The sequence below is a fragment of the Lineus longissimus genome, chromosome 1 (assembly GCF_910592395.1).
Source record: "Lineus longissimus chromosome 1, tnLinLong1.2, whole genome shotgun sequence".
In the NCBI taxonomy this organism is placed as follows: Eukaryota; Metazoa; Nemertea; class Pilidiophora; order Heteronemertea; family Lineidae; genus Lineus; species Lineus longissimus.
Window position 1 is genome coordinate 16,205,923 of NC_088308.1, and position 27,619 is coordinate 16,233,541.

Here is a 27,619-nt window from a genome sequence, read left to right on the forward strand (position 1 = left end):
TGGGTTGCGTACGTACGCAAGACTATATATCCCCCCCCCCCCTGTATCCATAGCGTACGGTTTTTCATTGACCCCCCTCCCCCCTCAGTACGTACGTACTTTATGAATGCTCCCGAACATGTATGATAGGCCTTTTGTACAGGCTACATTGTGTCAACACAGTATGTTCACAGCATTTCATGTTTTAGAGTTCAAAGCTAAATTCTTTCCGAAGTTAGTTAGCTTGAGAAATGGCCAACTTCCAAAGCAAGGTCAAACTAGCTATCAGGCAAGCAAAAACGAACAGTTAATTTATTTCTTTGTACCTTTATGGCGTTGACAAGTCAATGACCTATTAGCTGACATTATAAGGCACAGCATGACCTGTAAATGTCAACACTTACTTCAATAACCCACCCAGTGGGCAGTGTACATCTCCATGTCTATCAGTAGTAGGAATAAAGATTCTCACAAAAGCAGCTATACCAGTGGCGCTGATACTCCGCTTGGAACTTCTGTTTTTACAAGTTTTCTGTCATTTATGACATTTTAAATGGTTGGCCAGCACAATATATAGTTCCTGGTTTTTGGATAATTTCCTTCTTTTATTTTTGAAAACAAAATCTCTCCTTTTAGGGTTGACCACAGGGACAGATCTATAGGGACAGCTATTTTGGCTGAAACTTGAAATTGTTTTAAGCAATTACAACTCCTTCAAAATGAAGAGAATGCCAATTTCAAGTCTCTGAAAATGAAAGAACTGACTACCACCCATGAAATTGGTACTCACTTTGTTTTGAAAGAGTTCACATTGCTTTAGGATTTCAAGTTGATAGTCAAAATGGTGGTGCCTATGGCTGGGTCAACCCTTAAAATGGATTGAGCGAGCTCTAGACATCAAAACATTTTTAAAATTTTGATGAAGATGAAGATAATTCACCCATTAGATTACAGGTTATCTGCTTTAGAATATGTTGGGAATGCTTTTACTCCGGCTATAATTGTGTCACTCTACCTTACATGTGAGATTCACTATAATGGTGTTTATTTGATTTTTATTAAAACATTATTGTGCATATCTGGATCAAGTAGCCTACTTTTCGAGAGAAACATAATCTGTTTGGACCTATCAGTTTCTTCCATGTAGCACACCTGGTAGGATGGGAATGGCAGCCCATGAATACACACCAATGAGTCTTGAATGTGCATGTTCAACACATGGAAATTTTGTTCTGACTTCCGCTGACCATGGTGCTTAAAGGGGTACACCCCTCATAATTACTTGTGGTCCACTTAAATAGAAATCCACTTAATACACAAATTTGTTGAACATTGGTATTTATAGTATTTATAGTATTTGTAGTATCTATCTACACAAAGGCAATGCTGAAAATCATATTCCGTATGTACTAACACAATTGAAAATATTCAAATTCAATTACAAATTCAACATTTTTAACGAATGGCATAGGCCTTTAACTTTTAATAGACCACAAAGGAGTTTATTGGTTACCTTGCATGCTCAGTATTCCTGAAACAGTTCATCCCTATACATCCACTGCTAGTACTATGATCTCTGTCATATAATCAAATATTCTTTACAACAAAGGTACGTACATGTACAAACACTTCCAAAAATTATTTTTTACATTACATGTATGAGTAATTTATCATATATTATAATCATTAATATTTGATGATTTACTTGTTGTTATGCATGCCTGCATCATTTTACGATCATCATCTGTCATCAATTAACATAAGGTAGGCCTAGTTTCAGTACAACTTCATCCAGGTACTGTCAATCCCCTGTATGTATTGACATATATATTCTCAAAAAGTTCTCATGGACATGTGGACAACTTCAAAAACGAATTTCAAGAGTTTGCATAAAAGGGCAACAAAAAGAACAATGTTTACAATTGAAAATAAAGGTTCGAGTAATTTTCTTTTTGTGGTGATTCAAAAAATAACTTGACATGTTTGATTAAATTCCAACATGTCAAATCTCAGCAAGCAAAGCTCACCCCAGCGCTAAATCTGATGCTTCCATTTGATCATAAAATAGACCAAGATCCTAAATTATCCAACGAAATGGTTTATTGTAGCCAGAAATATCACCACTTCCACCTAGACGCGTTTGAATCCACAGATAATTTTGAATAGGGGCCATTATTAGCACCACCAAGAACCCAAAATTAGTTACTATCAATGACGTTTTACTGATAAGGTGGTACAATGGTTTTTGGGGGAGGATGAGCTGGTGGGTACACCTGGTCACCTTCCCACAATCTCTGGTGAAAGGCAATGAGGCCCATCCGAGTTAAAAGTTGTGTTAAAGTTGGAGGGGGGGGGGGCAAAACACCCCTTATAAAATTTCTAGGCAAATATTTGCATGAAAATTATTGTTCAGCACCTTGTGCCAAAATATTGCAAATAGTTCAAAAGTTTGATAAGCGGAACAAGTCCAGACCGATTTGCAGCCCATTGCTACTGTCAGCAATAACATAATAGAAAACTGGTTTGAAGTAGAATTCGAATTTTGACAATCCTTTTGAGAAAGGTGTCTGCTATTGTCATCGAGACAGGTGCCTGTCCCTTGATGGACACTCCAATAGCCACCAAAATACAAAGGTGCTGGGACCTTGTGTTGTTGACTGACGACCTCTTGCACACCTCTCTAGGTGCCTACGGTGATAACACTGGCGACCAGGGGTCAACCAGTCACGTATTTCCTTGTAATGGTGGCGCATTGAAATGAGCCCATAAAATTTGATAAATCGAGGAAACTCTTTAAAAATAGGCTAACAACCTGATAGTGATATTGTTGCCTACATAGACTGATATGCTGAAGTGCCCTTGGTCTTCTGATCCAGGGTACAACTGGTTATATGAAGTATGCAATACTAATATCTTTGTAAACATGCAATATTAATTCAGATCAACTATTTGTAAGTATCGCCCAGGTCTGATTTTGGAAAACAGCCCAAATACTATTTTTGTTTCGTAGAAGTCATGGGCAACACTTGAGGAGTGTGAGTGCATGATGTCACGTTACAGTAAAATTTGATGCCAACGACAACAAGACGATACATGACAAAATCAAATGTGATTCCTCTTTACTGGACCATTTGTACTTCCACATCTATCAAACGACCATTCTTTTCAGTTTGCATTAAATGATAGTCAACACAAAACTAGCAGCCAAAGAATTAAAAGCTGCTCAGAAAGGGTCAAACAGGACAGAAGTTGCCACCACCATGCGGGCTGCACTGAAGGCACCCAGTGCAACCAGAGGACAAGGGGCTCCTTGCCTACAAGAATGTGATGAAGAGCTTCAGCAGCCTTCCAATAATGAAAGATGATACAAATTGAAGCAACTGCACAGCATCTCAAGAGAAGCATCCTAATAGAACTGGAATAACAATTCACTATGAACAACTCAAGTAATTAGTTTTATTGTGAGAATGATAAGATGGGTTGAGGCAACAATGACTAACTTAAGGAGGAGCAATTCTATTTTAGATTGGAGTGCCTGGGCTAGAAAAGACATGATATATTGATTATTTAGCATCCTTTTGAGGGAATTGGCAACTCTGTGGCTTAAATATTCACATAGATGAACTGTGCGGTTTTCTTCAGCTTCAGCTTCTGCATAGGTGATTCACCTACCCAGAAGCTGAAGAAAACAGCGCTGTTCATCAATGGATCTATGGGTTTTCTCCACTTGCACCGAACACCAATTTAATATTAAAATAGTGAATAAAAGGAGTTATCTGGACCTGATATTTCCACAGATTTTTCTGCAGCATTGTCAATGTTAAAGATTAGATTTCTTTTGGAAAAAAGTCTTTTGAAAACTGGAAAAATCATTTTTTTTGTATGCGTTCCACTTCCAGAAAAACAACATCACAGAAAAAGAATTATGAGCAAGATTCAGAATAGTGCACGAAACTACAACGACATTGTGCTCCAAATCTTTCTAATACTTTTTGCAAGACACTTTTAAATACAAGTAATATTAACCAAGCGAGAATCAAGAACCAAGCCGGACAATATCATTCGACCTCGTTGACATTGCCTACCAGGAACATGTATCAAAAACGTTTTAAATTTACCGGTACTACCAATCACAACTTCTCTATTCACAGATGAAGTCACCTGACAAGCAATTGAAAAATTGGCGTTCATGTACGTGTTTGTGCAAGATATCTTCAGTTTGTATTTATCATTATCACAATCAAATGACAGAACAGTACACCAAAAAGGTGTTTTTCATGCAGATTTTTGCTAAACTGACAAAGGACAACCTTATGCCTCCACCATCACCTAGAAGCTAGCTACATTTCATAAGAATTCTTTTGTCTGGCCCTTAGTGCTGGATTAGCTGAGACACCATACACTGCATAGTGAGAGAAAAAATGTATCCCAAGATACAATTCTAGACAATACACCAATATTAGGGGTCAGAGGAGAAAAAGACACTTATACACCTTCTCTCAAATGGTAAACCCTTTGAAGTCAGTTGATCAAACTGTCATGAAAGGCAATTTAAAATCAGTAGATTGCTTTGACCTTGCAGTCACTCTCAAAGTGAGCGTGCGCTGCGCAATCAGCTTATCCATAATTTGACTAGGAGACAGATCACATTAATGCAGCAAATTCATTCATCTGAAGAAGTTTTTGCTGTCAGGCTGAATTTATGTGGCCATTCTCCTCAATCTGATCGCAGGGTGTGTACATAACTGCTGCCATTAGATTCCTGCATTATTCAGAGTTCTCCACTAGGCTTTTTGTCCGTGCTCAACGACCCAACAAAATCATTACAGTAGAATCTACCTTAGCCCACCTCTCTATTAAGGACACCCTGTCTATTAAGGACACTAGTTTTGGTCCCAAATTGGCCGTTTTCATTCAATTTGACCTCTCTAATCAGGACACCTCTCCAAAGGACAGCACTTGTCAGTCCCAAGGTTGTCCTTAATAGCCACTTAATGATTGGAAATTGTTTAAATGCTGACAGCAGCTATTTCAATTAGTTTAATTTTGGTTTATTAAACAGCATGAAAATGACAGGCTCTCAATCAATGACAGTCAATCAAAATTAGAACTTGAGAATTTCGATTTGATGTGCAGTATTGAATTCTTTACCGTACATTTCCGATAATTTCATGTTCACCAAGGGAGCCGTTAAGACTAGTGGCTAAGACTCGTTTTTAGCTGTCATGAACGTCCCTATTCAAACCTCGCAGACATCGTGAGAGACAAGTCAGGTCTCTTTGTCTAATTAAACTTGACTAACTCCACCCAGGTCTTTGGGTACTGGTCAGTAATGCTCAGGCTGGCCCTCAGGTCTACAAAAAGTTTCAGCAATCAGGATATACCGGTTTTACAGTTTTAGAGCCAACTTTGAAGTCGGAGGATAACCCCAACTAGCTGATATGACTTAACCCCTAAAGTATCTAACTTTTAACTAATGGCAATCCTTTGTTTATAAGATAACCATCAGGTCGAATTCATCCTCCTAAAATAGCCAAGAAAACGCAAGGTACACCATGATAAATCAGCCTCGTAATAAACATGATTCCCTTGATCCAAATTAATAATCCATTACTAACTGGACACTGAGCAGAGTGATTGGTTTTATGATACCCCCAATGAGTATGAATGAATCCTTGGCTCAGAAATAAACAAAACCTCAAACAGTGAGATCACTGGTAATACATTCATGATACATTATCGGTCTGTAGTAAAACACTTGTAGCAGCTTTTCAGATTGATGAGTGCTAGATTCCAACAACTGAAACAAAATTCAATAGCTAAAAGTAAGAATTGATACAGACTAGTCTTTGTTACATGTTATTGTTGCGAAAACTAAAGTTACCCTCAATGGGATTGGCCTATTTTGTTGCAGCGACGAATGATGTGATAGATAATATAGAGTGGAACCACCTGAAGTGGACACCTCTTTGGGACACCCCCACTTAGTATTAATGACACTAGTTTTGACCCAAGTTGGTTGTTTTTATCCAATTTTACCACAGTAATCAGGAAAACTCTTTATCAAGGACAGCACTCGCTAGTCCCGAGGGTGTCCGTAATAGAAAAGTTCTAATGTAATGATTACAAAAATCTATCATTAGCGCGTGGAGAGAGAATCCCCTTAAAATATGGAGACAATTCAGTTTTAACTTTCATCTTCTGACATGTCTGATACCAGTTTCTTTCTAGTTGCAGAAGCGAGTGAGTGGCCATTTCTCAAGTAATGTCCATTGAAGCGGGAGAACCTTCGAGCACATTGATCAAGGAAAAGTTGGCTACCTGTGGTAATTACCACTAAGTCAAGACTGCAAGCTCGCTTATCACGGATTTGTACCTGGCTGTGAAACAAGTGGTTGTTCAATTACAGTCTTTATTAACCCATTCAGGAAAGCCATTATCCATACAGTTTCAACACTTACATACACGTGTTTGTCATCCAAATTTCTGTATACATCACATTTATCACAAACTGCAGACACGGCAGATGGTATGATATGGTTCTAAAAGATTTTTAAACGATACGTAGGAAGGATGTACAACGATACAGATGGTACATGTACCGTTTTAATGAACAAACATGACAAAACCAGATTACCACAAACCACCAGGTATAGAAACTTCACCATCGTACATGTCATAAAAATGCATATAAAGCCATGCCACCACCATTTCGGGAGCAAACTGAAGCAACAATGCTTGCCTATAAGACTTGTCCTTGTATGTAGAAGTCACAAAAGGTGCAGATTTTCAGATGTGTCAAAGTCCACAGTAAATGAGACTTTCCACTCTCATTTACTTGTAGCAAGATTTCAACACTTCAAATGCCTCATACCTAAAAGTGATCATGAGTATTAGCTTTCTGTCACACCTCTTTATTTGCCATGTTCATTCTGACCGTGCAGAGTAAAAAAACGCTCAAGAAATTACATGAAGTTTACTTGAAGTTTATGTATACGCATACATGCACGTGGAGTTTCCTAGGCTTCTAGAACATTTGTCAAACAAACAAGAAGACCAGTGGTACCATATCCGCCATGCAACACACATTTTTTAGGATAAAACTGACCCCTGAATCTATGGAATAAATGACGAATGAATATCTCTTCCTCTGCTGACAACTGAGGAACATCAACAATTTTCCCTCGGCTGATCTCATTATTGAGAGCACATCGATGGAAAATATTCTATTACCTCTCTCCCGAGAGATTGCGCATTCCTGCTCTTCCTTGTTCACCATCGGAGCCAATCATAGAATGGAGAAACACTGATATTCTACATTCATAGCATTCATTGGCTTTGATACTCCTGAAAGTCAGGGTTGTGGAGGAGGCTAATCTTGTTGGACGTTTTGACATTATTGGATGACAGACGAAAGGTGTTAGAGAAAAAGGCATCAAAGCCAAGTCTGACAAAGGATCTGTAGGCACGGTGGGGACTGACATGCTGGATACATGTATTCATTTATATTTGTAGAGATTACATATAAATGTCAGAACACCCCCAGAGCTAATAATGTAGCAACATGTAAACAGTTTCAAAACTAGGATTGTCAAGCAACTCTCTTCACCGCAGAGAAAAGAAAACTTTCTTAGCAATCTTGCCTTCCGTGTTCAGGTTAAATCAGCTCACAGGCATTTCAAATAGGTGAAAGTACGAGGAATTATTTCTACCCTTCCATACTCATACTGACAACTTAAAATTCCCCAATCAGTTTTTGGATGATACATGAAGAGCATATGTTGTTGGTTAGCAATGCCAATGATTGCAGATGCCATCCACCAGAATTCATGTTACCATCTGCATGACCAGGTAGATTCGATGAAGGCTGGCATCAAGTTAATAGATAATGATCAATGAACATCTCACGGGTTTGCACATTCCTGCGGTGATTCACTGAACACTTATTGCTTGAAGTTGTTGTGGTCTATTGATGGACTGCCTTGATTCAAACCCAATATAACGATGTCACTAAACATTCAGGACATCACGTCATCCCAGGAATCTGGGCGTTGTATAAATCTTACGCCAATACGTAACCACCTTATGATCAACAAAATTTCATTTGGATCAGCACAAACATATATTCATTCATAGGAATGGGCTGATTACCTCTTCAAAATGTTTTTACTTTTCCTATTTTGTCTGTAAACTTTTTTCTGAAAGCGTTTGACATTTTTCCAATTTTTTTCAACTCTATTAACTTAATAGTACGTAGAAATATTTTTTCCAACATACTCAATGTTTTTAGCACACACATCTCCTGGCACGAGAACTTTCCACACTCTGACCCGGACGTCAAACTTTATGTCAACCCAATACCATGAGGCTTAGTCACTCACATGTCCTCATACAACCAGGGTTAAAGGCCAAACTTCAGAGAGTATGTATGTCAACAGAAATCTTGAGTGCCGATCCACCCAGTGTCTGGTACACATGTACTGTATCCATATACATCATAAGGAAACAGGTACCAGTTTTATTCTGTTCCTCATCTCCGCACAGAGTGCCGCCAATGCATTGATCTGCACTAATATGATCACTGCACAGAGGGCTCACTTGGGTCCAGATGATTGAATAGGCAATGATTCTGTCAGATTTTGTACAACTTTTTCCATTTTATGTGCAATTGAATAAGATAATGGGGACTAAATCATCGTGGAAAGTAACTGGGCAGATGACAGCTTCAGTATAATAATACCCTTTTCATCTCTGTTGGTCATTTTTAGTGTGCAGACTGCAGGGCGCCCTAAATGCAAGGGCACACTTGAGCTGTCAAGTCTGTTCTACCCGAATCACCCCGGTGTATGAATTGGTAAAATGCACAAAGCTTATTATATTTTCTCTGTCATATTTTCTGGAGTAGACCATCTATCTTGCTGATATGATAACCTGTCACAAAACGCTGACTTGCCAAATAAAAAAATACCATAAAAATTGTTTGCTTGAACTAACCTTGTGATTGACTTTTTAACCAGGGAACACCATGAACACTGCAGGTTTGACATTAACATCGCACATGTATGGTACGAACTGAAAGAAGACTTTTTTCAAACTTTCATGTTCGACAAACACTTGGAGGTGATCTGGGAGTCAATTTTATTGCCATATGGTTTTGAAATCAAGTGCAAGAGTTTGTGCAAACTGTGCTAACAGTTTCGGCAAAAAGGCTTTAAACCTGTGATTTACATACACGTATGAAAATGGGGACTTGGAACCTTGATTTTACATTTGTACAGTCATTTTTTTTTTCAGTTATTGTCTTTCACTAGTGACCCGAGGGCTCAACTTCTCAACTCCGCCAGCCACCAAAGGTCTCTGATGTACATTTAGAGTGCACTTTTAGCAGCAGAAGATCACTGCCCGGACAGATTGCAACCAATAGTAAAGGGACAATTTTGTGGTTGAAACAGTTCTTCACTGATTAGACATAAATGTGATTGTGGGAAGCGGTTTTTAAAATGTGATGGTGGTACAGAAAGCCCTTGCACTTGCAGTGGGGGATAAGTTTAAAATTTGAAAATGTTTACGTATTTTCAAGAACACTTTGATATATATCAGACAAGTCAAAAATTAAAACTCACCAAAGTACTGAAATTGTGCAATACATGGACTTTCAATTGCTGAAACTTAACTCTTGGAAGAATTCAGTGAATTTCATGGTTGTACAGCTGTGCACACTACATCATCATCAAACAATGTGCTCTGTACATGTCTGTGAAACTAAAGGCGCACATTGCAAGACTGAATTGATTGAAAAAGACTTGAGGAAATGAGATGGTGCATTTTCACTTACCAAGAAAATGTAAAATTAAGTAGGCTGAATGGTTGGTCATGCGAAATCTCCTTAATTTTTTACAACTATGATGTCACCATGACATGCATGACATCATATTCATGATGAAACTTCTCTTCCAATCTCTGGACTATGTAGTGGGGTGTTTAAAGATCAGTGGCTCTTTGTGTCAACCAGGGAGTAAACAATTTTACTCTCCCAATTATGAGTAATTCCATTCTGAATCAAATTGTCCACATCATACTCATAGCAAAAAGGAACTAAAGACGGAATTTGAATACTATTTTCTATTGACAATTTATATTAGTTTGAAGTCTATGGTTTCTTCCAGGTTATGAACCAATGACAGCATATATGAAATGATATAAAATAACTCAGATTTGCCTGAAACTTTGTTGCTTGGTTTACACTATAAAATAAAACGACAAGTTTTTTGTTTCAACTGATTTTTCTTCAGAAATTTACCGATTTAAAAGAGTTTGCTCAACAATTAATCATGAAAATACACTGGTGAAAAAAGGAGAAAATTTTGGTTATGTACGGGACACGCCACATCCCATTTTTAAAAGTCATGATATAAAAAATTTACTCATCTCTTGAAAATCTGAGGAGTTGCAGCACATAGTCATCGTCATTTCTTACTACAATAAAGGAAATCACTGTCATAGAAACACTTGTGAAGGTGTATCCTGAGGTGCTTGTTTGAAGTCAGTTAAAAACAGGTAAGGGTGTACGAAGATACCCCTTCAATAAAAAAATCATAAGTTGAAAAATAGTACACAAGTTATCACAGAAATTCCTGGGTATCAAATTCAGCCAAATCTGGATGAGAAAATGCCAATCCTAACACTCTATGTGGTCACATATTTTATACCAAACCTCTCAAACTTTGACATTTTCTCCAGGATGACACAAAAATGGTCAAAATGGGTTATGTACCGGACACAAAACGAGCTGTAGCAAAAAATTGGCCGATCTTAGCACAATTTTCAGTGCGGGGCCATCAAATATAATATATAACCCCTAGGAAAGGTAAAAAGCTGAAAAGATCATCTCTGCATGCACAAATATCTGAAATAGACCCCCGTTACGTTTTTTTAAAAAAAAGGGCCAATGATCTTGAAACACCCCTAGTCTGTATGAAAGTAAAAGACAAAACTTCCATTGTGATGTCTTGACCCTGTGAATAATAGACCAAAGACTCTGAGCTGATTCTGAGTGAATGCCCCCTCTTCGCTTAAATGAACAGAAGCTTGATAGGGAAACCCTCTTGAGACGATACCATGACTCACACAAATTAGACAAAGAACGGCCCTCGGGGAAAGCCACACGGTGACAGTGACACCACGATGGAATACACTGGAGATTTGCCTGTGATCAGCAGCAGCTCACCACACGAACTGTCCACAACGAACATTCTAATCTGTATTCATGTCCATGAACCAGGATGGTTTGATACACCGGGAAACAGCTCATTATATTAGAATTCCCCCAACGTGAAACGTGCAAAAGAAGATAAGGCAATAATGGCTGTGATTAGAAAGATGACGTGTAAATACAATACGTACATTTCACACGTTTATTGCCTTGATTTCGAATCTTGTAATAGAAATGGGTACTGGTATTGCAAGCACACATCGACATGATGTGCCAGGAACTTGTGAGCAAGATGCCGAGAAACTTGATCATTTCTAAATTGGGGTGATGCATGAAAAGACGAAATGTGGGGAAGCGATCATGTCAACAAACTTCCACCACAATGAGCAAAGAGCCATTTGCATGCCCTGCGTGCAGCGTACATTTTATTTTTAGTTTTTTACGCTGCAGCCAAGCACGTTCACCGAGGCAAAAATATTATGATTTTCATTATGACACGTGGTATGACATCATTAGCTTTTTGACTTCAGAATAGGAGGCAATTTGCCATTAGTCAATTGACGACATCAGAGACGATAAGATAGTCTTTGTAAAGGTAATTCAGAATAAGATCACAATAAATGGGCCTGGTTGTAATAGAAATGTGGTAAAGCACACCAACTGGTTTGAAGTATCAAACAGGCTTTTTGAAAGAAATCAGTATTGAGTCTTATAATAAAAGCACTAACAAAACATACACTGTACTTTGTTCCTGGGTATCAGAAATGTGAGATGTGTCACGGGATTATACAAGCATCCCAGGTGAAATATCCAGGGTAAGCAGATCCAGGGTAAAGGCAGTATACAGTATCTCCAGTATGCAGGGATTTCACAAGGATTCGTTGTGGGGGTGTGTTTTGAGGAGGTGGCAAAATGTCTTAAATGCATTATTTTTAAATATCATCCAGTGACCAGTAGATTTTCATAGAATTCCCATTTTTCTGGGATATGTGTATTTGTGATTGAAATCCTTAATGCTGAATATAGATCCCAGCAACACTGATAGGTTATATCTAAGTTTTTTTCCGCTTCGGAACTACATACAGTAGGATGAACTTAAATAACTGGAGTTTGTGTGGGATTGCGTGATTGAGGTCAGTACATTGTACGTTGTAACCTGCAACTATTCTTGTCAGAACTTTTGATGTGATCATGATCTAATTCATCGTGATAAGCATTTTTACTCGGCCCTGAACTTGACTGTCACGAAATACAGCCTAGTTTTAGATGTTGCCAACTATTGCATCCCCAGGGTCAGCCTGGCGCGCCAACAGGCTGGCTGCTACATGAGGTTGAAAAGCCCTGGCTGATGCAATAAATATTGAACAAAGGCACTTCAAGATGAGACGAGTTACAAACCACACACTTACATCACATGACCAATTGAATTGATTCTGCTATAGACTTGACTAGACTTAAGTCCTAGTACATGCAGTACAAGTACAATGAGAACAGGTGATTAAGATAGACAGATGGCAATGTTTGAAAAAACGCGGCACTGCACAACGTACACTAGGCTTTCAATCATGTCACCAGGCTTGGTTGACGTACATGTAGTGGCTCAGAATTTTCACTATTCAGTTTAACGGTATTTGGCTCCATTATGAATTTCTGGTAAGAATGTACAATACATCTGTACATGGTGCAATAATCAGATAGAGTTATGAATTGAAAGGGTCCAGCAATAGTATTTTAAAATATCATGATAACAGAGTGAATATATTTTGTCTATTTTTTGGAACCATTTGATTCATCATGATAGATACTAAAAAGTGTTCTTTTATGCCCTGTCACCGACAGGCCTATCACCAAATTCCTGTGCCAGACACGTAGGTACAATGAGGAGTTTGCTTGCAACTTACATGCAGGTGGTGAAGGAAATTCTCCTCTATCCCTTCCCAAGGCTAAATAATTGCCTAAATATATCACAACAAGAACAACAGTAGGCCTACTGGTCGAGTTTAAATTATTTTTAAAAATTCAAAAGATGCATTCCACAACCCCACTCATGTCATGTCATGAGTCATGATTCAACTCATGCAAGTGTTTTCTTGTACGATTATCTCAATAGACTGCCCTGCAAACGAGAGATTTTGGTCAAAAACCTGTAATAAACATTGAATGCGACAAAGTTAAATCTTATTTGGGGAGGTCAGCAGCACAGACCTGTGGCGGTGACACTGACAGTGACAAGAATCAATCATCGCTGAGACCTGCAATATAATCCAATCATGCCAGTGATTGCAAGCTGGACCAGCAGACGAACTTCCTTTTCATTTGTCTTTCCAGCAACAACATGAACAAGTAAGGTATTCATAATTACAATTATACAATCTCGCCCCGGCCTCAGTGTGCATAAAATGTTTACGGTGAAATCATTTCTACACTGTAGACTAGTTTCTATCGTTAACTGTACTGAGGGCAGTGAGGCAATAAAATTGTATCACTTTACCTTACATGTAGTACATAACGAATCCTTCTGTTTCCAACGTCTCTTTGGTACCGATTGTGTAAAAATTGGTACTGGATTGCCAAATTTTAATGCCGTTTCAATCATTTAGAATAGATTGTGACATTGTCTTTCTAAATTTCATTGAAAATAGTGTCATGATGAATGTTAACAGCAATAATACGTGCAATGTGGCAAAGTTTGGGGTCCTGACATTGAAGGTGCTATTTATTGTGATTTCAACCATTTACTTACTGCTTTTGCTGGCCCGGTTCTTGTGGAGAATCTTTTCGACTGAATGGACATCTTGATCCCTGACAGCTCGTAGCAGTTCCTGATCCTTTCCCATCATCCAATTGCACTGTTTACAATACAACTTCTAATTTTGTCAGGGCTCAGGCCTTACACAGCTGCACAGACAGCGGTGATAGTATAGTACTGACGTCAGTGACGACACGTCAGTCAGTACGAGTAAACATTTGATGATCTGTAGACTACTGGAACTACCGGAACCGGTACATCAAATGTCAAATGCAATCTTGCTTTCTTTCTTACATCTTAAGTTGTGTATGGCCAGCCAATCTACTCATGTATCCTATAATAGCCTTCACACCATGCACACACTTGGGTCTGTCAAAAAAGCTGTTTACTTCTGTACTGAATGTACTGGTACTACACAGTCAACATGTACACAAAAACTGGCATGTAGCGTGACACTGACAGTCACAGTGCCTATCCAACGTACGAATAAAAATATGAACGTTCTCCAAGATTATAGCACTGATTTTTGGCAAGACACCACTCAAATAGAGAATACTATGCACTACATCTCTAGAAAATTACACAATCTACATGACCGTAAAGCTGTGTTGTATTTCTGAGATGAAAACTGCGAGAAAAAGTTAGATTTAAAAGCCACAAGAAACTTTCCTCTAAAACTACACGTCAAAGCGGCTTGGCTTATTGCATTGTATTGGTTTATTCCCACGAATCCACCAGAGCCATAGCCTAGTACAATTAGGTCCCGCTTGGTGGCGCTGAGACGGCCGCTGGAGAGCAGGTCATGTGATCTTTGAGATTTCGCGGGAAATGTAAGGGGCAGATTTTTCATTGGGAATTAACGTCAATCAACATTAACATGGCGATATTTTATGATTATAAATAACTACACCGAGCAGAGATGATCGAAAAACCAATTGTGAAAATGAATTGTTCTATTGCCGAATCACATGAAAGCAGGATTAACAGTAGGCTACAATCACGGCTTAGCTTGAATGAACCAAATCACAGCGAAGTCTGATTGTATTCAAATCAGAACAAAACGGGATGGGTGACGCGAATCACGGAAAAGCGTGTCTCAAACAATCACGATTTTTCGTGTTTGCCTCGACTGCATGGCCTGTAGCCCAGGGCAGGCCAACAAAGTATACCTACATCTCATTGCATGTACACAGCGCATCAGGTCGATGTCAATTAAAGTGGGACAATAGGCAGGAGCAGAGGCCTGCCATATTAAGGTTACTAATACACACAGTAAGGGCCCTTTCAGATTCAGCACTAAATGTAGGCCTATTCCTCGTAAAAGCGTAAATCATTTCGACGTACTGTGAGATATGAGAGACCCCTATTGGCGACTTCGTGAAACTTTATCTTGCCTGCCTAGCTGCTGCCTATATAATTTGTCCCTTTAAGGTCGCACCTCGCATAGAAGCACCTGGGAAATCGATCCCAATTTTATCAACTTTATATGAGTTTTGACACGTATCACAATCGAAATCTCACGAAGTCAGCCTATATCTCGTTCCTTGTGTCCAACACTAGGCCCTAGTGATGAAATGAAGAAATACGAGAACCTATGGATTGTCCTAGGTATGAGTGCTGTAGGATTAGGGGTCTACTACTTTTTTGTTAGAAAGAGGATGAGAGAGTAAACCGGAATGGATGTTGCAGCCTGATGATTAATTTTGATCCCCTTTTCACTTTAAGTTCTTCTATGTAATACTGTCTTTTGTCCAAGGAATAACACTGTTTTCTTTTAAGGCATCTTTCATTGCTGATTCATCCTTGTTAAAAAACAGGACTAAGAGTCTGATGTTCTCTCTGAAGTCCTTGACTGAATTGTACTTCTGAACTAGTAACCAGACAGTCAGATTGTAGTGCCTACAGAAAACAAAAATGATTACATAACTCGGACACCTTCTTCTTTGTGTCTCTCAAATTAGCACAATCATCAATTAAAAGTATAAACGTATCTGACCCTGCAAACCTTAGAGTAGCAAATCTAAGGACAAGGTCCAAATTACTGGCCACTGCTTCTGGGCAGGTGTGCTCTGACCGGGATCCACTGGCCGCCAACTTCGGCGTCGAGAGGCGTCAGCTGAACGCTTCTTGTCGCCAAAGTTGGCGGCTAGAGTGCTGCAGGCTTTAGCATGCATAGGACTATCACGAATCCATGCCTGCTGCATGTTCTTTTGGAAAGTTTCTATATCCATCCTACAACAATGACACTTAACGTCTGTGTCAATATCATAAGGGCCGTTTAGACGACGCGAAAAAATCCGGATGCGTCCCGAATCCGGATTAATTTTTCGTCGTGTAAACGCAAAAAGATCCGGATCAATGTGGTTGCATCCGGACTAAAAAGGTACCATCGCCTTGGGTGGTTTTAATCCGGATTCATCCAGATTCGATCCGAATGCGGTCTTTTCGCCTGTCGTCTAAACGGCCCTAATGTTACTACCTTTCATCGTAGATAAAAACTGATTCAATTAATAAAAATGTTAAATAAGAGCAGTTGGATTTTATGTTGCCATTTCAGTACATATTGTGACATGTTTTAATCCCATTACCTCGAATGGACAAAACACCACAGCTTTTCAATTTCCACCAAACAATTATGGAAACACTTGTAACGTCGAGAAAGCGAACTGAAGTCCCGATTTTAAAGCCGGAATGCACGCACGAACATTTTTGCACCGATTTTCCTCTAGTAAATAACAGCCGAATGGTCTTCACAATATACAAACACGTAACATGTACATGTCCGGAGTTCGTTATTTAACGGACATTTAAGGAGAAAATGTTTTACGTCCTCAATAGCACATTGGTTACAGAACCGACACAGCCTGGACTCAACTGGAATCACAGGGTTGTAATATCTTCCAGTTTCAATCCGGAGATCATGTGCACTTGTTCTTAGTTTAGTAAGCTCGTTCCTCACACCAAGATCTGTGATACATAGGAGATAATTTTCAAGGACAAATTCAGATTTAAACAGTTTATAGGTGCGGAGTTTAGTTGATTGATTTCCAACACCAGCTGAAGACAAGCCAAGATAATACTTCCAATTTGCTATAAAAGGACCACGGGTTGCTTGTTTAAGGATTTTGATTATCTTGTGGGGGTATAAAGAGCCTTGATTTATCCAAATATCACTTAAATTAAAACTATTCCACAGGCTCTGCATATGGAAGGACCACCCATGTTTTTTTTGGAATAAACAGATAAAAGAGATGGATTCTAAGTAGGCGGATTTATAGCAAATGATGTGGATGAATTAAAAATTCATCCAGTATTTAGCAGCCTGGGTTGAGGCTGGGATCAGGACAGGGTAGATGCCCAGCTCCCCTCTCACAGCAGCAATTGTGGTTCTTTGAGAAAGTCCCAGGAGATATTTAGAAAAAATTAGAACCACCTTTTCTTGTGGGAGACCATCACAAAGTTGCATGAAGTTGTGTTCAGTAGGCTTCTTAAAATAGAGAGGTCCCCATATATTTCACAACAGTAAAGCAAGATGGGCTGAATTAATGATTTGAAGAGTTTTAGTGCAGTTGGTATGTTTGCTCTCAAGCACCTCCCTCCATCTAAACCACATCCACTCAGTATATCTGGTCTCGATCTCCCAGAACCGTACCTTTACAAAAGGAAGGACAATATTCCAGGGTACACCGGCAGCCCTGGAAGTTGTCAAGTGAGGTTTATCAAAGCCGGAATTAAACATGGCGAATGTAAACAGCAACAAGCAAAACACCTCGAAAGTCGAAAGTACGGCACTTCTACGGTGAAGAGCGCGTTAGTTCATATAGTTCCTCAGGTTGTGAGGGTATTTCATGCTGTGTATCGCCACTGTTAATTGATAATCACTCAAATAAACTGGTTTGTTGGTGATAAATCGCCTTTACAGTTGCTGATTATACGTTGACAACACCATGATGATCATGATGTCACTACTCAACGCATGCATGCAGGCAGAGAGACGTGACGTGTACTAGAAGCGTGCAAGTTCTGCATCATGGGGTCAGCCATGGCGTAAGCGGGGATAGGCCTAAATATAAAAAAATTGAGAGCAATACCAATACGACAAAAATTGTCAATATTGAATTGACTTAAAGGGACAATATTGCCTGCCCTGGCCTAGGCCTATTATAGGCAGCAGCTAGGGCGCTAGGCTAGATAAAGTCAGTTAGTTACATAAGTCGCCAATAGGGGTCTCTGACATCTCACTGTACGTCGAAATGATTCACGCTTGTACGAGGAATATATTTAGTGCCGAGTCTGACATGACCAAGGGCCCTTACTGTGTTTACTAACTATAGTGACCTGAAGATGGCCAAATTAGCCCCTCTCCTCCTGCCTATAGTCCCCCTTTAAGAGTTGCATCAGTATATTTTGTGTATAGTCTCGCGCGTACCGGATATGACCTTTAAAGCATATCTCCTTCATAGAAAACACTGTGTTGTGCTGAACTGCTTAATCATGCTGTGAATAAATTAACGATCCCGCCAAATCTGCATGATTTGGATGCAAGCGCAACGCAGTATTTTCTTTGAAGGTGATATGCTTAACAGGTCATATCCGGTATGCGCGAGACTATACTCAAAACGTACTATTGCAACTTCCAGCCAACTTCTTGAGTGTCATATACACTGTAGCGTAAACAATTGGAAGTGCAGTGGTTGATGCAGCAATGCCAATGGTGCAGACTTACAGTGGTGCATTCCAGAAGTGGGGGTGTGATAAGGTGTTGATGGTGCAGAGTATTATATGTGAGTCTTCGTAAACCTCTGCAATTTACAAGTATTTGGAAATAAATTACTGACTGCAGATATAGGGGCCAACTCTATGTCTCTAATAACTGCATCTGGAAAATGTTTTGCTCTTTTTACTGGGAAGAAGGGAGCTTAGACTTGACATAATTATCGTTTACACCTTAATGCCAAAGAGACGAAGACCATTAACACTTCTAAGAAATGAATAACTAAAAGTTTTCATGTGTTTTTATAACATGTAGCATACATGGAGATCATGAAAGATCAAGAAAGCAAAGAATAACATTTTCTTTTGATATCATTAAGTGGCTTCTTATTGTTCTAAGCAGTCATGCCTGGGCAGATTAGTTTTGTAGTCAAAATTTACTTGCAAGACCTAGTCTAAATTCTTATGATATTTGAGTGTTAATAACATGTGTACATGTATAAAGAGTGTTTTGAATCTTTACTTCTTATCTTAGATAGAGTGATATATTTTTTCTTTATGGCTATTCTACAGACCAGGCCCAGTGTCTCTAATAAACCTACCTGTCGCGTCTCTTGTTACTCCCCTGCGCTTTGTCTCCATCGATCAATAGGACTTGGCTAGTAAATGCTCTTACTACAGATTTGCCCAGAAAATCTAGTGTTGTACATGAAATTTTAAGTAAAAGCATTTTGCTATAGTCTTCATATCACACATTGTCTCTAAATCTTCTTTTTCAGCAGCAATCTGTGAGGATGAATTGACTCAGTGAGGAAGCATCGTCCTACCATCGTCGCATCTGTTGCTATGGAGCAGGAGGAAGAGAGAGAAAAGCCACGGAGTGTCAGTTACATACCCCGTCCATTTACTAGTCCATCCCAACCACAGTATCGTGAGGGGGAGTCTTTTCAACTCGGTGAGCGAGCGAGGACAACAGTCTCAGAAGCTTATGGTGAAGACAGAACAAGAGTAAAACCATTGTATCCGTATGGAAAGTACAAAAGTTACGAGGAAATGATCGATGATATGAATGAAGAGGACCCATTTAGGAACCCTGGTCAGCCAGGTGGCAGCAGTGATAGGCAAAAGGCGAGGGAATTCTTACGGCAGGGAAGTGGACTTGAAAGGCTGAAAGAAAAACATGAACGCTCTGTAGCAATCCGGAAGGATTTAGTACCAGAGATGGATGTTGTTGATAAAAATGTTGTAAAAAGTAGTGACAATGACAAAACAGCTAAGCATCGCAGGCGAACTCGTCATAGAAGGAAAATACGTGAAGAACCAGGTTTGCCTGTGGAAGCCAAGCTGTCTGGCACTTTTACGAAAGACTTGCATGAATATTCTAACCCAGCTTATGAAGCTGATAGGGGAAGGGGTAGCAATACGAAAGCTGATAAATACAATTCTCGGAAGCGTTCTGGGTCAAGAGGTAGGTCCAAACTTACTGGTGAACCGGATGATGGTAGCACAGGGACATACACTGTCGAGGAGAAGGACGACCAGGTCAAACTGATCAAAGATACTCCAGATCTTGGTGCAGTTAGCGAACCTATGGAAAAATCCTTCTTTAAGAAGCACGACTATACCCCAGTGGACAAAGATGCCTCTGCTCGACGCACTGGTGCAACCCTCAATAAACTTCGAGTGGATTCCCGACAGACAGGCTTTTTCAAGAAGTCAAGTAAACACCACGGTGTCCAGAGAACACGGGTAAGTGAATGACCTTCGTGTGTTCTTAGGGAGACTGCTTTACAAGGCCTCACCATCACCAATGTCTGGTAAAATGCTGTGGAGGTTAGACAGAAGAAGAGATGACAGCAACCTTGATGACAGGCAGTCTTTCATCCGGGATGGATCTGATTAACTGACTTGCATGTTGGAATTGAATCTTTACGACACAATATGACACTTGAACTGCGGTCCCAGATATGTCGATGGTAGATGTACGGTTGGCGCCTAACTGACATGACCTATCTTCTTCAAAGAAAACACTGTGTTGTGCTGCAATCATGCATAATCGGGTGCGCAAGAGGTCACGTAAAAGCGCAAACTGCACCATCGTCATATCCGGGAGCGAAGTTCCAAAGTGTCACATTGCTGGTCCATCAGGGCCTGGTCATTAAGTCACTAACCTGGCATCAACTTTAACTTGGTGCAGTTAAGCCAAGAATAAACTTAATGCCAAGTAAAATTCAATGGCAAGTTACAATAAATTATTTTGTACAGCCGGGCCCAAGAGCTGGGTTGCCCAATCAGCGTTATAGCGAATGTTGGTGCAAAGTCCTAACGCCATCTTCTTAATGAAATTTACTGAACAGTGCTGAAGGAGAAAATGCTTTGTTGTCTCTGATACCAACATTGGCTCGATTGTGTTCCTGATTCATGAAGTTATCCACCAAAAAGTTGGTGCAGATGCAACTATCTAACATCAATGTCATCTCGTAGTCTTCGGTAGAATTGTCTGATTGTGCATTGTAAACCCTCAGCCCTTTCAACAGCCAAATAATCATTTTGGTCATATATCTTTTTGCACAATACAGATTTGTTTCTTCATCCCTGCTAATTTTGTACCTTATCATCTAATTCTAAATTAGAACTTTCGTTTTCAGGTAGCATTGCGGCATTATGTTCAAGCCAATATCAAACACCGACATTGTATCTCATACGTGCAGGATCCAAAGCAAAGGTGAGTAAAGTGCATGCCCCCCGGTTTGTGATCATCATATGGTGCATGTAAAATATCACTAATTCATATGCCGCTTGGCGTAGCAGCTTGGCTATTCAGTTTTCATTACAATAACCTTGAGCATAGAATTTTCATTGACAGTGTCCATCTTTCCAATACTACAGTAGAAAGGGGCTAATACAGTTCAGAATTGTTGTTGTACCGGTAGTTTTAAAAATTACCCAGCAAAAATTCAACATTTTCTCTCGACAGAAAATTTTGAAATGTCTGAAAATATAGGCCTAATAAATACAAAAATCGCCCAATTTCAACAATAACATGCCTTTTTGATACTTTTTGCTTGCACTATTCGCGCAAGGCAACACCATTTGTGCAAGATAACTGCAGTGACACACATTTTAGACCTGCTGGCCAAGCAAATCAGGCAGCCTGCAGCTTTGGAGGGTGACGCAAAACAATGTTTTCGTAATTTTGTCCGTAGTTTTGTGCATACATGTAGCTTAATATCTGAAAACAACATTTCACAACTGTATTTTTGCTTTTGTCACCCGCAAACAATGATCAGATTGACACAAAATACTGTTTTTCGTCATATTGTCTGTCGTCTGCACGTATAGCTTTAGAGTTTAGACTTGATGACTGTGTTTATTTCAACCATTTTTTGGTGGTTAAACCTTTACTGAAACCATGGTAACAACTGCATGTACATACGTACATTCGATTAATTACAGGGACTTTTGCAAATGTGGACGAGATATAACCTGGCATATTGAAGAAGGTATTGTTGTTAATCGCGATAATCAAAATGACCTTTGGGACGTTGGTACACACACCAAACTTGTTGATCCAACTTGTTTTGGTGAAGTCTTCTTCAACGGCTTCGGTCGAGAAAGCAAACAGAAATGCCCGGTGAGTAGATCGTGTGTTTTAAATAAAACGTTATCCAATATTAGAAAGCGATCTTGAACAATCGGAAACAACAAAACCGTACAGTAGAACCTCTCCACTCACCCTCAGGACTGACAAGTGCTGTCCTTATAGAGAGGTGTCCTGATTAGAGAGGTCAGCGACACAAAGAGAGGTGAGCAACACAAAGAGAAGATTGGCCTGGCTTTGAATAAAAAATCAGGTTAAAGTGAATTTCGTACGAGCAAGACAATGCCCTCCCTGTGCCTCAGTCGGTGTCAGAGGAATTGATGCATCATCAAGTCAGCACGGGTTTCTGAATGGAACCTTACTGCAGGCCCTATATGTCCATGAGGCCAAATCTAGCTAATTGATCTGCGCCAGACTTTAAAACAGAAAAGGTTTATTTTCACTGCCCGAGAAAATATAAAAAGTAGACTGAATTGCTGGTGTTGCAAAATCCCCTTTAATCTGAAATCATGTTGTATAACACTTCCATTTCAGTACATCCGGATCACACCAGACACCCCTCCAGAAGTGGTCTTCAAGATCATGAGTGAATATTGGTGCCTGCCTCCGCCTAAACTTCTCATCTCTGTCACTGGGGGCGCTAAACAATTCCATTTGAAGAAGAGGCTGAATACAGTTTTCAAAAGGGGTTTGATAGATGCAGCTAGGACCACAAGTAGGTTTTTTGTTCTTTTTTTGAAAGGGGTACAGAAACATGCTGTTATAACTCATCCAACCTTGTGAATCGGTCAATTTGCTGGGTTAATATTTTCATCAAAATACAGTGGAACCCCGGTAACACGACCACTCATGGGACCGTGGTCGGAGTGGTCGTGTTACCGGGGTGGTCGTGTTAGCGGGGTTTGGAATCCCCAGACGAAATACATGATTATTTTTCCGCCAAAATTGCCGACTGCATGGCGTGTGTACGCTGTACTACCATAGCAACGCTGCCTGATTGAGATGATGCACGCTCTAAAGTTTTGTTATCATGCCTCGCAAGAACAGTTCGTCGATAAAATTACATGTTACATTCTCAGAATGAGTTAGAAAAGGTAATTTTGTAACTCATTTTATCCACAAAGTTTCATTATCTGCCCGACGTTACGCATTTGCGGGCAATTTGGTGAATCATCCTCCATGTACCCGACTGTTTGTGACGATTGAAGTAAACTTGTCGTATGATTCCACGTGAATGATGAGTTGACTAATGCTACAGTTTTAATCAAATCTATTTTCAGTCAAAATATTTAAAGAAATATAAAATGATACTGTTGTAAATCAACCAAGTTCTCCATATCATAAAACATTCAAACGTCTCGCAAGCTTGTTATTGTCAAAAGTGTGGTCTTCAAACTACCCGTCGTTTATTATAAGTTCATATGCAAATCACGCAAATCACATGATTTTGCTGCTGCTGAGTGCGCATGTCTGGTACTGAACTGGCTCAGTAATGAAAACAAACCATGAAAACGTTAGAAAAGGAAAGTTTATTTATTCATTTACACTTATACAATTGATCATACCTGCAAAATCACATTGTATTTTTTGTTTTCATATGTATTCCCATTGCCATTGTCCCCGTCTCAACAAAGCTTGGCAGCGAGGTGCTAATTACTATGCCGCGGTCGCGACCGATTACGGCAATTAGGCCTGGTGGTCGGGTTAGCGGGGTTGATTTTCAGTTTAGGACCGGCCAAGCCAGTGGTCGCGGTCGGGGTACCGGGGTGGTCGTCTTAGCGGGGGTCTCTTAATGGTAGTTAGAGAGGAAACCATTCGGGACCGGAGAATCGTGGTCGCGTTAGCGGGTTGGTCGCGTTACCGGGGTGGTCGCCAACCGGGGTTCCACTGTAGGTAGCAAAATCTAAAAATATGTTGGGGGGTTACTCCAATCAAATTATGTTGTAATTTGCCCCAGGATTTGTGCTATTAGGATGGCTTGACACCAAGTAGTTATTGGTATCAAGAAAGTCTTTGTTACTTTAGTTACTTGGATAATAAAGTTCAAAGCTGTGCAACTGCGGTGCTTCTGAGACAGAGTGCCGCATCTACTCATTTGAGATACATGTAGTACCTGCGAAAACTACTTGGATCTCCTAGGTGAAGGGAGTAAGGGACAACATGTGGAACACACGAGATACTCCCAGCTGAGCTACTGGACACATACATGTATCCAGACACGGCTCACTTTTAAAACCATCTTGCGGGGCACTATTGCCGGAGGGAGGAGGCAAAGAAGACCAAGGGAAACTTGGATGGAGACCAACAAAGGCTGGCCTCACAGTTCCTCAAGAACTAACGGGTTCGGCCGACAAGAAGTGGTTGGGACAACATGTGGAACGCACAAGACACTCTGAATGGCTTAAAGGGAACTGGAACCGCCGAGCGATTTATTCTACTTTTCGACTTTCACCGCCCGAGAAAGTCAAACTTCCAACTTCCTATTCGAGTTCAGATTTGTAGCTCTGCCCCCAGCGCCCGAGCATGCGCAGTTCAATTTGTTATTATTGAGAATCATGTGAGAATCACGTGAGTCATGCGATCTTTCATTCATGAGTTTTTGTAGTAAATTCCATAGTAGTGACGTCACTCAATGATTGACAGCTAGGCGCCATGTTTCATTCATGCCTCATTCTGATCACCCGATACGCGGGAAATGAAAACGAGGTCATACGAACTGGCTTGGCGGTTTCAGTTCCCTTTAAAACTGATTTTCTTGGGCAACTTTGCTGCCTAAGGTCATGGGTTTAGCTAAAGAAGTTACTTCAAGATTGTATGGACGAAGTCGAAGCAGCAATCATGAACTCTAGGAAATGAGATTTCACTGAAATGATCCTCATGAAATATGTTTCAGGTGCTTGGATAGTGACAGGAGGTCTCAATGCTGGTGTGATGAAGGTGGTTGGGGAATCAGTGAAGGAGCACCAACTGTCTAGTGGTCACGCTGAAAACATTGTTTCAATCGGCATCGCCACCTGGGGCTATGTGGACAACCTCGATGCTCTAGAAGGTGAAGACGTAAGTATAAAAAGTAAAACTTGTTTTTTAGTGATTTTTCTCAGTGCTCAAAGGAAGATTAGCATTAACTGAGTGTATTATCAGAGATTTTGGCGGTCAAAGTTGGACAAACACGTGGCTCAAACATATGCTGTAACAGAATTTATTGAAAAAACCCGGTACTAAGAGGCTTAAGGAATTGATGACGAACTGGAGGTAAAAGTTGTCTCACCAAAAGCGCTCAGGTGGAGCTAAAATATAGAGCAAAACCTGGGCAGAGCCAAGGTTTCGGCCAACATTTTAGCTCCACCTGAGCAGTTTTGTTGAGACATTCAATACCTCCACTTCGGTATCAATTTCTATTCAAACGCATCTCGAATGAAACAATGAACAACATGATTTCAAATGCTCTTCGGCTGCTTCCATAATCTGCACCAACCCAAGCGGTTTGGTTGCCTTCCCATAACTGCTGAATCCAAAGGTTGGCTTTGTAGGCGCATCACTGTAGAGTGCGGTTCATTTGAAATTCAGGTGTTTTAGAATATCAAAGAAGACTTCTCTTGTGACTCATTTACAGGAAAATGGTGCGTTTCCAGCTACCTACAACATCGAGGATCTGTCCTTGCGTCGAGGGTGCTCTCCCCTTGATCAGAATCACACTCACTTCATCCTGGTCGACAATGGAACTGAAAGGAAGCCTGGTGTCGAGATTCCATTCAGAGCTGCTTTGGAGGAGTATGTCTCGAATAAAATGGAAACTGTGACAGGAGTTGATGGTGACTGTGAGTATTGACATTAACAGTTTGACTGTTTGTCTAATTTTTCACCTTGTACTCATAATTGACCCCTGCATGTCATGACATGATACACCCAGAAATAAGGTCAATAATGTATTGCCCAACACTAGCGCTGCCATCTTTATAGCTCTGACTACTGCCTAAAAGAGAAGAAATTTGAAAGAATCCTGTCTTTTTTGGTGCATCAACAGCTTGTCTGCATAAATAGTATTTCAGTAGAACCTCTCAATTAAGGACAACCTCCGGACTGACAGGTGCTGTCTTTTATAAAGAGGTGTCCTGATTAGAGAGGTGTCCGCTAAGGGAGGTTCCACTGTATTTTGTAGTATGCTCCTAGTGGGATAAGATTTGCTACTTGTCAGTGGATCTTTTCAGCCAGTATCTCAAAATGTCGAGTTGAACTACTTGTCCATGATTCTTTTCTCGCATGTTCATCTTGTCATGTTATTATTACAGTTGTGAATGTGCCTGTGGTTATGCTTGTGTTGGAGGGGGGAATGAATTCTCTCAAGACAGCGGCAGAAACTCTGAAGAAAAACATGCCAGTTGTGCTTATTCAAGGATCCGGTCGTGCTGCAGACTTCTTGGCTTGTGCCTTCAAGACCACAAAAGCCAGAACAAAGTGAGTAAGAATACATAAAGCTAACAAGGTGATGTGACCAGTCTCTCTCTGCATTGGCTGCAGTGAGCAGGCCTTGGTCGAAGCAGAATTCCCGTGCTGAAAGTCATCCATGAGCCACGGTGGAGGAGTCTACATGCTGTTCAGAGTGAATTTCTTGCATTCGATGTGGTCCTCTTGCCTGCAGCCATTAGGCACCAGCATGGACAAAGAATCTCAGTTTTACGTTTCATTCCTTGAATGCCATAAACCAGGGTGTTCTGGAGCAAAATATACAAACCCACATATCAAACGGACTTCACTGTACATGTATAGCTGGATAAGATGCATTTTGTGTTTTAGGATATGCTGCTTTTTGCATACATGCATATTATCTCAACTCGTGGTTGGAGCAGAGGTTTGGGCCTGTCTGTATCTGCTGTTTACAATACATTACCAAAAGAAATTCAAAGTTCAGAAACTGTCATAATAGATTAAAATCACTCTTGGGGAAATACACAATTCAGGTTATTGATATTTTGCTTGCTTCCTATTGCAGAGATGATGGCACTGATTTCCCTAAAGATTTCGATGACAGGATGAGGTTCCGAGCTGCCAACTTATTTGACTGGAGTCGAGCGACAGAAGAGAGTAAAGCCAAAGATATTGATAATGCAGTGAAGATGGCACGTGAGTGCTTGGTGGACAGGAAACTGGTCACGGTGTACACTCTAGATGATCGTGATTCGGAGCAATCCAAGTACATTGACAAGGCCATCTTGACTGCCTTACTCAAGGGTAGGTGTTAGAATATTGAGCAAAAGAATGCATTTGGTGTTGTATGCCTTTGTCTTTAGGCAATGCTTTGTCTTTTGTGGAGTGGTCTTCGTTCTTAAAAACTGACAGAGCTAGTCATGTTTTGAACAACCCAGCC

The 27,619-nt window shown here is 40.1% G+C and overlaps 2 protein-coding genes across 10 annotated transcripts in view; one reads left to right on the forward strand and one right to left on the reverse strand.

Annotated features, from left to right (window-relative positions):
- Positions 1 to 14,625, reverse strand: part of LOC135488774 (caskin-2-like) — a 172,037-nt gene extending 157,412 nt beyond the window's left edge. For all 6 annotated transcript variants that reach the window (XM_064773679.1, XM_064773600.1, XM_064773650.1 and 3 more), the window contains exon 1: positions 13,935 to 14,625. In XM_064773679.1, coding sequence (XP_064629749.1) covers positions 13,935 to 14,031 — 97 coding nt within the window. In that variant the 5' untranslated portion in view covers positions 14,032 to 14,625. The remainder of the gene's footprint in view (positions 1 to 13,934) is intronic.
- A 3,046-nt stretch (positions 14,626 to 17,671) lies between these two features.
- Positions 17,672 to 27,619, forward strand: part of LOC135488812 (transient receptor potential cation channel subfamily M member-like 2) — a 63,701-nt gene continuing 53,753 nt past the window's right edge. Inside the window, exons 1-9 of one of the 4 annotated variants that reach the window (XM_064773704.1) lie at positions 17,672 to 17,723; positions 19,433 to 20,402; positions 21,302 to 21,378; positions 22,110 to 22,287; positions 22,789 to 22,969; positions 25,148 to 25,311; positions 25,868 to 26,072; positions 26,544 to 26,709; positions 27,245 to 27,483. In XM_064773704.1, coding sequence (XP_064629774.1) covers positions 19,500 to 20,402; positions 21,302 to 21,378; positions 22,110 to 22,287; positions 22,789 to 22,969; positions 25,148 to 25,311; positions 25,868 to 26,072; positions 26,544 to 26,709; positions 27,245 to 27,483 — 2,113 coding nt within the window. In that variant the 5' untranslated portion in view covers positions 17,672 to 17,723; positions 19,433 to 19,499. Of the gene's footprint in view, positions 17,835 to 19,432; positions 20,403 to 21,301; positions 21,379 to 22,109; positions 22,288 to 22,788; positions 22,970 to 25,147; positions 25,312 to 25,867; positions 26,073 to 26,543; positions 26,710 to 27,244; positions 27,484 to 27,619 lie in introns of all 4 variants that reach the window. The other 3 variants (XM_064773719.1, XM_064773712.1, XM_064773727.1) reach the window with 3 other exon arrangements.